Below are 11,957 nucleotides of genomic sequence, written 5' to 3'. Positions count from 1 at the left end.
AAAAGATGTTGAAAAGTAGTTGTAGCATTAAGCTTACCGCTCAATGCGGCCCATTTAACATGTAATATATATATTTTCTTTATAAGTATAAAAATGGATTCATTACATTAGTTTTCTATGATCATATTAACAAATTTAAATATTACAGAAGCATGTAATGTTGATCGGACGGGACAAAACATTCTTGATTTTTTGTTATGTTCTGTACAGACTAGATCGCCTATATTGAACGTGATGCATGATGCATCGATAGAGTTGATAACTACTACCTCCATTCCTAAATATAAGACATCCAAGTTTAGCTCAGACATAACTGCCTTCTTTTTGAGCGTAAAGAAGTGTCAAACCAAACTACTACCTTCATCCCTAAATATAAGACATTGGGGGTAGTTTAATGTTGGTGCCTGTGTGTGGGGGGGGGGGGGGGGGGGTGGGGGGGGGGGGGGGGTTCTCCAGGCTTGTCCATGGGGTGCTCCAGACGTGTGATCAACTCCAACATTGTGAAGGTCATCGATGATCGACGCAATGAAAAATGAGATGCACTTTGGTTGTAATGAGTAAATATGTACTTTGAGCTATAAAAGAACACGTATTGGGAAAAAAAATATTTATGCATATCAAAATAAGCGTCCTTGTATTGATAAGTATGTTCATTATGCTAATCAATCTGTAGTTTGATGGTTAGGAGGACACGGTATCTCGGCCTATCAGAGTTCAAGTCCTGATACTCACATTTATCCTGAATTTATTTTAGAATTTTTCCCGAGATACGCGTTCAGTGGGTGGAGCCATTTCCATTGACTACGAGACGTCAACGATGACTTCGTAAAATCTCAAGATGATATGCCGGCTCAGTCTCTCGGAGAGTGTGTGCGTGTGCGTTCATAGAGGTGGGTGTATGCACGTATATGTGAGCGCTTGCATCTGTACCGTATTATAAAAAGTATGTTCATTATTAAAAATAATCTTGCACATGAAAAAAATACTTCTGTTTTGCAAACAATAAAATGTTCTCATATACCAAAGTAAATTTGTAGTTTTTACCCAAAAATGGTGCGTCTATTTTTTCAAATTATTTTTGTATGTGAAACAGTAATACTCATGCTTTGAAAATAGAAAGTTTACGAGTTCCTCGGAAGTGTTTGTGTATCACATACTCCTCAAAAATATAATTGGGGGCACTATGGTCCTTTCCTCAAAAATAAAATAAAACTATGAGTAATTTTTTTGTTTTTGTTTTCGGACATAGCAGGATCAAGAAATATCATAAATTGAACGCTTCACTCTTTAATTTCTAGGACTAGGAAATAAATTAGCATTATATAAGCCACCATACTACTGATGATCTTTTCTTCCCGGGCTAGGGAAGCCGCATGTACATCCACAGATTAACAACAGGCCATGACTTACGAGACGCTGATCCGCGCAAACCAAGAAACCAACATGGCGTCCCCACCGGCCCGTCCAATCAGTCCATTTTCGTCCATAAATACACAAAATTGACCACAAAGACTCGAAGGATCAAGCTAGCAGTACCAGCAAGTGGATCCACAGCGCCCTTCTCCGCGACGGCATTTCGGCATCATCATATTCATACCGAAGGGAAGAACTTGTTGAGGTTGAATGGCAGCGAGTAGAACTCCTCGCTCCGGGCGTCCTTCTTGAAGCTCCTGAACTTGTCCCACCAGTGGTACCCCCTGTCCTTCCGCACCGCGCTCTGGTGCAGGTGCATCGTGTTGTCCAGGAAGTAGGCCACCAGCCCCGCCACGAACGGCTTGTTGGAGAAGGGCACGTTGATCATGTCGTTGAACTGCCCAAATCAACAAATGGTCAGTGGTTTCAGAGAGCTGCTGAATGGCGAGAGGCCGAGGCGAGTGCTTATCGTCGTACCCATCTGGCGCCCGTGTGCACCGGGCCGTGGCCCGAGACGGAGGCGTACTCGTTGAAGTACTGCGGCACCGATATGCCGATGAAGAAGGAGAAGCCCAGGATGAACTTGGTCCTGAAGCTGTTCAGGTTGCAGAACTGGAGGAAGCTCAGACCACACGCACCTGCTCGGCAAAAGAGAGAGAGAACCAATGAGAGTCATGCTGGTGGCAAACTGTCTGGCAACATGCCATGCTGAAAATAATCAAATGTAGACTTCCGAACGACGACGAGCGGTTTCGGATATCTGGACGTACCGACATATGCGAAGAAAACACAGTACATGCCAGCAAATATAGGCAATGGGATGGATGCGAATAGGGCTCCAAATTTTCCTGTTTTGCCAAAAGAAACAAAATTGAAATCAGTTTGGGTAACAATATATGTGCACCAGCCAAAACTATAGTAATAATAGCTTTAAAAATAAGTTTAGCACAGACAGATATATTACCTAGGACCGCGAAGAAAATCATGAAGCCGGCAGATATTTGCACCACTCTCCTGCTGCCAACATGTGTCACAGCAAGTAAACCAACATTCTCCCTGCAAATACAAAAGTTCACAGAGATAATCAAGTAATTACTAAAAAAATCTGTTCAGTCAAGTAATGCCACTTGTACTATCCCGAAACAAACATATACTTACACTGCAACTGAGGTTCCATTGGCTGTCCCAAAGAATGAATCAAGCAAGATGCCGATGCCCTGAAAGTGATGTTCCATAGTGATCAGCATGCATTATTAGCAAGTAAAATAAGATGAGACAAACTCCACTGTACAATCAATGGCTCATTTACCTGCCAACCAATTCCCCGACTGACGATCGACGGAGGTATCATCGTTGCACTTGCATACCTTGAAGCAGCAATGAAGGCTCCAGTGGACTGCAATATTATAATTACCATCTTATTATGACTGAATCTGAATGTATAGCATCTGTTTCCTATTTTCAGGGTAAATATTGCAGACAAACCTCTACAATGGCAATGAATGAAGTCATCATCATTGCAAAACATTCTCCAGCATCGAATGTAGGAGCCCCCCACTGAAACGGATACGGAACGCTTATCCTGAAACCAGATTTCAGGCAGCACCTTCGTTACGAATGCCATCAGAATTACAACACATTATTATAACAAAATATGGTTTCCTCTCCTGGGACCCTACCATGGAGCTCCTCCGATAAGCCCTGAACGATCGACGCGGCAATGCGCCTGCGTCTTCAACTTGGCGTTCTTGTAGGCGCCGCTGATTGTGAGGATGTATGCGTAGAGCCACACGATTGACACGGTGAAAAGAACAGCAAACCGGCCAAAGACGCCCTTTCCGGAATGCAACACATGAGGCAAATACTGTCCAGGAAACAAACATGATCAGCACGTACATCATCATTAACTTACTGAAAACCATTTAAAAACATTGATCTGGCCAATCAGAACTTTGTAAAATGTTGTGATACCTGAGAAAATGCGACCATTAGGATGAGTTCTGGAAGACCGATTTCCACGCACTTGGCTACCTGTATTTCATCATGAATACCTTTTATTCACTCTTCCAAGAACATACTTTCTGGAAGCAGAGGATAAGAGCAAGTGATGGAGCGAAACTAACCGCTGGAAAGCCGAGCTCATAAAGCCCAAATCCGACGAGTGAAACAAGAGGAACTGCAGATAATGGGCTCAGCAATCTGCACAGGAATGATGCAGGATAGTTAGTGAACTCAACTCCTAACTGCACAAGCTGAAACGCTACAGGGCAGTACTAAGAGGACTTGTACTGTAATTCGACGAAGAAAGGCCGAAATTCGGACTAACTTGACAACATTGCGCCAGAGGCCGCTGAAGCCGAGGATGATCTGAATCGTGGACGCGATGATGAGAGCGCCTTGTGTCCCCCTCATCGTCCGTAGGAATTTCTTTACGACAGCAACACAAATTTGTCAGCCTGCGTACAGGAACTCGTACGTGATGAGAAGACAATTCTGCTGGGCAGTAAGAAGTACCTCGTGAGGGTCTGCCTCATTGTCGTAGCGTCCGGCCAAGATGATGGAGATGGTCGGCGCGACGAAGGTGTAGGAGCCGCCCATGACGACGGGGAGGCAAGACCCGAAGAAGGTTTGCAGCAAGGTGTTTATGCCGGCGACGAACAAGAGCGTCTGGATCACCCGAGCTTTCTCCTCCTGACAGAAATAAATTCAGCGAGTGCCCATCATTTATCACTTCTTCCGAGATGTTGAATTTATATGCAAGTGAATAAAACAGAGGACATTTGGTAGTGCATAAATGAAGAGCTGAGGACTCACATTTCCACCTCCCATCTGAGGAACAAGCGCGCTTGGTATGATGACGGTGGTGCCCAGCATGACTATGAAATGCTGAAATCCTAGGATCACGGCCTCGGCTGCGTACAAAGATTACAAGCACAAGAGAAACGTCAACATACAGTATCATTTGATATGAGTAGTACTACTACTATATCAATTTTGCGTAAAAAGATGTGCAACTGAAAGGCCTTTTCATTATAAATAAATTCAAGATCAGCGAATCTCCCAGACTGGTTAAGCAAAAGAATTTGTTCCCAATAAAAAACATGAAAAACTTTCTGTAGTGAAAATAGCACGAAGAGGCTGATGTCCACCGACGGCAGAAAAAACAGGTCAGTGATCAGCACGCATATATTTGCAGTGGGGAAGAAAGCCTGGACATGTATGAAACAGCAAGTAGTACGAGAAACAAAGTGAGGACAGTGAAGGGACAAGCAGGGAGGAGTGAGGGAAGCTTTCAAAGAGCAAAATCAAAAGGGTGAAGCAGAGCAGGGAGCACGTACGCCATGGCGGCGGGCTGGTTATGCAGAAGGACACACTGGGCAGCTGCTCCTTGGGCGGATGCGGCTGCAGCTCGTCGGCCTTGGGCGGCGGCGCGGCTGCCATCTTCTTCTTCCTCCGGCTCCAAACTCGCAAGAAACCACGCTCGTCACTTCACTCGCCACTTGAACAAGGGGACTGGACTGACCGACCGACTGATCTGTCGTTCCTTTCTGCGCCGAGAACCAAGAACCCCCTCGCAAGCAAGGAACAACCAACCAACCAGCCACGGGAGAAAAAGGTTGCAGAAAAGGCGCAGAGAATCGGGAGAAAGCAATTGATCTGGCCTAGCTACCCAATTCCCCACTCCTCCTTCTCCTCCTACAAGGAATGGAATCTATCCCCCCAGAAAGCCACCTTACGCTCTCTTCTTCCTTCCTTCTGCAAGGAAAGGGAAGAGAAGAGAAGCTCGCTGGAGAGGGAGGAGGCTGCTCGGAGGAAGCGACTAGACTAGCAGCGGAAAGCCAGCAGCGGCATCCCGAGGCGAAAACTTCCTCTCTCTCTTTTGGGCGGGGCGGCAGAAAGGAGGTGGCAGAGGGGCAGAGGGCGAGAAGGACTGCTCTCCTTGCCTCCTCCCTTTCCGCTTTAAAAACGGCGCCTTTTGCGAGCCAGCGAGCCCTTTTCCCTCGGCGGCTTTCCCCGCCCCGTCCGATTCTCGCTGTTTCCTCCTCTGCCTCACCGCTGCCGTGCTAGTCCCAAGTCTCAACTCTCAACTGCTCGGGGGTTGGGGTTTGACGCTCCGTCCGTGGCCGTTACTGAAGCTGAGCCAGCAGCGCTGACACAAGCTGCAGATTTCCCTTTGACCGCGATCGGTCCGCTTGTGGTATTAATCGGCAGTTTGTATTTTTGTGTGCATATCAGCATATAGGGGTGTGTAAATGCAGATGAGTTAAAGAGTGAGCCTGCGGAAATTTCTCGGAAATTAGAAGGGTGGATGGTTGTTGAGGGAATTTATTCTCCTCTGGCTAGAGAGACGGGCGTGATGATAGGTTGGCTGTCCACTGAAAGCCGCCCTGAGTGCTAGGGCTTCGGCGGAAGGTTCATCAGGGACAGGCGCCAACGAGGTTCAGGACCATGTTACCTGGTGATCAGAAGTGCCTCAGATTTTGGCTTGGCATAAGCTGGCTAAACGGAATTTTTGTCAGTGGCGGGTGGCAATGTGCGTTTGACAAAATACTGTGGAGTGAGTAGCGGGAGCACATTCTCTGTGGAATATATAATAGTGCGGGCGCGGCTGACCAAATTGGCCGCATATTCAGAAAGCAGCCTCGGACACTTCTGCTTCAGTCTGTCTATCTATCGGTGCTGGGCAGGATGTTTGTTTGGTCAGCACAAACAGCTGGTTCCAGCTTCCAAGCATTCTGGTCATCGATTATGGTTAAGGTTCTGGTCATCAGAGTATGGTTGGGGCATCTTCAGCACGGCATAGCCCATTTTCTCCACACAGCCCAAACATCAAAATTGGCATCCACCCGGGGCCGAAATCACTGTTTTGATCCATCTTGTTAACTTATAAGCACGATCTGGCCCGCTTCACAAAATTTTCGAGATTTGGCCATTTTCCTACCGCGAGACCCGTTGGCAGGAGGGTTTAACCACCTACCGCAAGGGCTCCGGTGATAGGGTTTCGCCTAAATCTCCATTGATCCGCTATGAATGTGCAAATTCATCTTGATTTGATTTTTTATTTGGTGTTCTTGTCCATGATAAATAACTTGCTTCGAAAAGAACCATTTTGGCGAAAGCCGTCCAAAATTTGGGGTTTCCCCGCTCAAGTCGGGACCACGTCATCTTAGCGGTTGCCACATGCTCTCATATCCATTGAATCCCAAAGGGCTTGTGTTGTGGACCGTCCGATCTGATCCAGTCGGCTGCGGTTATTTCCTTCGCACATAAATATATCGTGCCCCCCCCTTCGTCATTCGTCGTCTCCAGCGTGTCTTCACACTAAAAACCCCACCCATACAGCTCCACCTCGAGCTCGACGATGCCAACCACCTTCGCCACTTCGCTACTCGGAAGGGGCCGTCGGAGTCATCACACGCCGTCGTGGCACATTTCCTTCGTCACGTCACCAAGTTAAGGTACGTGCAGCATGAACTCGAGCCTCCTCTCTGTCTTGTTCGAGTTCTACCGCTGTAATTTTGTCATGATTTTACCGTATTTTCCAGATCTTCAATCGTTAGGTAAATTGTTTGGACGCGGTCTGTCGATTTCTGTCGCATCTCATTTCTAGATCTAGGGTTTGAGTTAAGTCTCATTCGAATGGAATGATTAGCTCGTTATCTAGTAAATCTGCTCGGAGATACTAGTTCGATTCTAATAGATTTCATTCGCCTGAAACATTTCTCAAAAACTGCATCTATATCTTCAGATCATAATGGGTTTCTTTCAAAACTCTTGTTGTACACATTCATAAACCTATCCCCATTTCCCTCGCATCTCTCTATTCGCAGGGTAATGCAGTCTGTTGAAGATTCCACTCAGCGCACTAGCAACAGAGACAGAGATGCAAATACCTTTATGGACCGACGAGTCAAAAGCTCCGAGTGTTCAGGGTCCAACGGTAGGCCCATCAACGACAACTAAGCGAAAGAGAACCACCGAGCAGAATGATCAAGCTGTGCAGGAAAATGCTTCGAAGAAAAAGAAGGGCGATCGTCAACCACACGAAAACACCGCTGGATATCTCTTTCATGATAGATATAATGCAGTCCCACAAGAGGAAAAACATGCAAAGGAAAGACGTTGTCCATGGATTCGGTGTCACCGGGTCAAGAAATGGTTCAACTACGAGTTTTTCCACCCTCGGTTTGCCAAGAACTATGCCTTTCATCCTCCGTGGGATGATTGCCGACCAATATCTCTTCTGAAGAAGAAGAATCCAGAAGTTCGTCCTCCTACTCCTGTGAATACTCATGAATTGTCCCTTGCAACCCCTGCCTCATATCCACAAGAGCTGGCTAAAAGGACTTGCAATACCCAAACCATTGTTGAACGCAAGGCGAAGAAGGAAGCACGCGAGGAAGAAAATCTTCGTCTGATCAAGGATGGCCTTGAGAAAAACAAGGTTGCTGGTCTGTCAGAAGGGCACTCTAAGCGCAAACACAACAAAAATGGGTCTGGATCATCGAAGAAGAAACTAGCCCCAAGGAAGAAACGATAGCCAGTTGAGGATGTCGACCCGACTGTTGGGGAACACAGTAATTTCAAAAAAATTCCTACGTACACGCAGGATCTATCATGGTGATGCATAGCAATGAGAGGGGAGAGTGTGTCTATGTACCCTCGTAGACCGAAATCGGAAGCGTTTTATCAACGCGGTTGATGTAGTCGTACACCTTCACGATCCGTCCCGATCAAGTACCGAACGTACGACACCTTCGCGTTCAGCACACGTTCAGCTCGATGACGTCCTCGCCTTCTTGATCCAGCAAGACAGGCGAAGTAGTAGATGAGTTCCGGCAGCACGACGGTGTGGTGATGGTGTTGGTGAAGAACAATCTTCGCAGGGCTTCGCCTAAGCACTACGAAAACTATGACGGAGGATAAACTAGAGGGGACGGTGTTGCCGGCACACGGCTTGGTGTTTCTTGATGTGTCTTGGGTGCTAGCCCTACCCCTCTATTTATATGTTGAGCCTTGGGGTCGAAACTTGGAGTAAAAGCCTACACAAAGTCGGTTTCACCCGAAAGGCAAGAGTCCTTCTCGGACTCCAGGACCAGACGCTAGGGATCCCAGCGTCAGGACCCAGACGCCAGGGACCCTGGCGTCTAGCCCCTGGACTCCACAAAACTTCCTTTTGCTCTTTCCAAAAACCTTGTGGGCTTTCCCCTTTGGCCCAAATAAAGTGTTCTCGTACCAAAACATTTCGGGAAACATCCGGAAACCTTCCGGTGAATTCCGGAACCCTTCCGGAGACCAAACACTATTATCCCATATATCAATATTTATCTCCGAACCATTTCGGAGTTCCTCGTCATGTCCGTGATCTCATCCGGGACTCCGAACAACATTCAGTCACCAACATACATAACTCATATAATATTATATCGTCAACGAACGTTAAGTGTGCGAACCCTACGGGTTCGAGAACTATGTAGACATGACCGAGACACCTCTCTGGTCAATAACCAATAGCGGAAGCTGGATGCCCATATTGGCTCCTACATATTCTACGAAGATCTTTAATGGTCGAACCGCATAACAACATACGTTGTTACCTTTGTCATCGGTATGTTACTCGCCCGAGATTTGATCGTCGGTATCTCAATACCTAGTTCAATCTCGTTACCGGCAAGTCTCTTTACTCGTTCCGTAATGCAACATCCCGTAACTAACCCATTAGTCACATTGCTTGCAAGGCTTATAGTGATGTGCATTACCAAGAGGGCCCAGAGATACCTCTCCGATATACGGAGTGACAAATCCTAATCTTGATCTATGCCAACTCAACAAACACCATCGGAGACACCTGTAGAGCACCTTTATAATCACCCAGTTACGTTGTGACGTTTGGTAGCACACAAAGTGTTCCTCGGGTATTCGGGAGTTGCATGATCTCGTAGTCATAGGAACATGTATAAATTATCGAGAAAGCAATAGCAACAAACTAAACGATCATCGTGCTAAGCTAACGGATGGGTCCCGTTTATCAAATGACAACTCTTTGTCCATGGCTAGGAAACTTAACCATCTTTGATTAACGAGCTAGTCAAGTAGAGGCATAGTAGTGACACTTTGTTTGTCTATGTATTCACACATGTAGTAAGTTTCCGGTTAGTACAATTCTAGCATGAATAATAAACATTTATCATGATATAAGGAAATATAAATAACAACTTTATTATTTCCTCTAGGGCATATTTCCTTCAGTCTCCCACTTGCACTAGACTCAATAATCTAGTTCACATCGTCATGTGATTTCACACCAATAGTTCACATCATTATGTGATTAGTTCACATCTTCATGTGACTAATACCCAAAGGGTTTACTAGAGTCAATAATCTAGTTCACATCTCTATGTGATTAACACCCAAAGAGTGATCATGTTTTGCTTGTGAGAGAAGTTTAGTCTACGGGTCTGCAACATTCAGATCCGTATGCATTTTGCAAATTTCTATGTCTACAATACTCTGCACGGAGCTACTCTAGCTAATTGCTTTCACTTTCAATATGTATCTAGATCAAGACTTAGAGTCATCTAGATCGGTGTAAAAAGATTGCATCGACATAACTCTTTACGACGAACTCTTTTATCACCTCCATAATCGAGAAATATTTCCTTAGTCCTCTAAGGATAATTTTGACCGCTGTCCAGTGATCTATTCCTAGATCACAATTGTACTCCCGTGCCAAAATCATGCTAAGGTATACAATAGGTCTGGTACAGGGCATAGCATACTTTATATAACCTATGACTGAGGCATAGGGAATGACTTTTCATTCTCTTTCCATTTTGTGTCGTGGCCGGGTTTTGAGTCTTTACTCAATTTCACACCTTACAACTCAGGCAAGAACTCCTTATTTGACTGATCCATTTTGAACTCCTTCAAAATCTTATCAAGGTATGTAGTCATCGAAAGTCTTATCAAGCGTCTTGATCTATCTTTATAGATCTTGATGCCCAATATGTAAGTAGCTTTACAGGTAATTCTTTCTTTGAAAAACTCCTTTCAAATTCTCCTTTATGCTTTCCAGAAAATTCTACATCATTTCCGATCAACAATATGTCATTCACATATACTTATTAGAAAGGCTGTAGCGCTCCCACACACTTTCTTGTAAATATAGGCTTCACCGCAAGTCTGTATAAAACTATATGCTTTGATCAACTCATCAAAGCATATATTCCAACTCCGAGATGCTTGCACCAGTCCATAGATGGATCGCTGGAGCTTGCACACTTTGTCAGCATCTTTAGGATTGACAAAACCTTCTGGTTGCATCATATACAACTCTTCTTTAATAAATCCATTAAGGAATGTAGTTTTGATATCCATTTGCCATATTTCATAAAATGTGGCAACTGCAAACATGATTCAGACAGACTTTTAAGCATTAATGCGAGTGAGAAAATCTCATCGCAATCAACATCTTGAACTTGTCAAAAACCTTTTGCGACAATTCGAGCTTTGTAGATAGTAACACTACTATCAGCGTCCGTCTTCCTCTTGAAGATCTATTTATTCTGAATGGCTCACCGATCATCGGGCAAGTCAATCAAAGTCCATACTTTGTTCTCATACATGGATCCCATTTCAGATTTCATGGCCTTAAGCCATTTTGTGGAATCTGGGTTCATCATCGCTTCCTCATAGTTCGTAGGAACGTCATGGTCAAGTAACATGACCTCTAGAACAGGATTACCGTACCACTCTGGTGCGGAACATACTCTGGTTGACCTACGAGGTTCAGCAGTAACTTGATTTGAAGTTTCATGATCATCATCATTAACTTCCTCACTAATTGGTGTAGGCATAACTTGAACCGATTTCTGTGATAAACTACTTTCCAAATCGGGAGAAGGTACAATTACCTCATCAAGTTCTACTTTCCTCCCACTCACTTCTTTCGAGAGAAACTTCTTCTCTAGAAAGGATCCATTCTTAGCAACGAATATCTTGCCTTCGGATCTGTGATAGAAGGTGTACCCAACAGTTTCCTTTGGGTATCCTATGAAGACGCTTTTCTCCGATTTGGTTTCAAGCTTATCAGGTTGAAACTTTTTCACATAAGCATCATAGCCCCAAACTTTAAGAAACGACAGCTTAGGTTTCTTGCTAAACCACAGTACATATGGTGTTGTCTCAACGGCTTTAGATGGTGCCCTATTTAACGTGAATGCAACTGTCTCTAATGCATAACCCCAAAACGATAGTGATAAATCGGTAAGAGACATCATAGATCGCACCATATCTAATAAAGTACGGTTATGACGTTCGGATACACCATTACACTGTGGTGTTCCAGGTGGCGTGAGTTGCGAAACTATTCCACATTGTTTCAAATGAAGACCAAACTCGTAACTCAAATATTCTCCTTCATGATCAGATCGCAGAAACTTTATTTTCTTGTTACGATGATTTTCCACTTCACTATGAAATTATTTGAACTTTTCAAATGTTTCAGACTTATGTTTCATCAAGTAGATATACCCATATCCGCT

At 44.8% G+C, this 11,957-nt stretch overlaps 1 protein-coding gene across 1 annotated transcript; it reads right to left on the bottom strand.

Annotated features, from left to right (window-relative positions):
• Window positions 1-1,291: 1,291 nt before the first annotated feature.
• LOC123103649 (nucleobase-ascorbate transporter 6) lies at window positions 1,292-5,468 on the bottom strand. Its single transcript, XM_044525298.1, has 14 exons — window positions 4,752-5,468; window positions 4,228-4,325; window positions 3,928-4,104; window positions 3,740-3,840; window positions 3,537-3,612; window positions 3,385-3,444; window positions 3,093-3,277; window positions 2,899-2,995; window positions 2,723-2,809; window positions 2,572-2,630; window positions 2,378-2,469; window positions 2,184-2,261; window positions 1,891-2,051; window positions 1,292-1,810 (listed from the first exon to the last, which is right to left on the bottom strand). Exons 1-14 carry the CDS (start codon window positions 4,852-4,854, stop codon window positions 1,592-1,594), a joined length of 1,593 nt encoding a protein of 530 aa, XP_044381233.1. The 5' UTR covers window positions 4,855-5,468; the 3' UTR covers window positions 1,292-1,591.
• Between the last annotated feature and the right edge of the window lie 6,489 nt (window positions 5,469-11,957).

The sequence above is a fragment of the Triticum aestivum genome, chromosome 5A, assembly GCF_018294505.1.
Source record: "Triticum aestivum cultivar Chinese Spring chromosome 5A, IWGSC CS RefSeq v2.1, whole genome shotgun sequence".
NCBI classification, from domain to species: Eukaryota; Viridiplantae; Streptophyta; class Magnoliopsida; order Poales; family Poaceae; genus Triticum; species Triticum aestivum.
The sequence above is the reverse complement of the archived record's forward strand: the minus strand, read 5'-3'. Positions and strand labels throughout refer to the sequence as shown.

Excerpts from the sequence above, each read along its gene's own strand:
- LOC123103649 (XM_044525298.1), bottom strand. The coding sequence starts at position 4,854 with ATGGCAGCCGCGCCGCCGCCCAAGGCCGACGAGCTGCAGCCGCATCCG. Across the intron at positions 3,841-3,927 it reads ATGAGGCAGACCCTCACGAG|AAATTCCTACGGACGATGAG; the intron begins GTACTTCTTACT and ends GCTGTCGTAAAG. Across the intron at positions 2,996-3,092 it reads CTTATCGGAGGAGCTCCATG|GATAAGCGTTCCGTATCCGT; the intron begins GTAGGGTCCCAG and ends ATCTGGTTTCAG.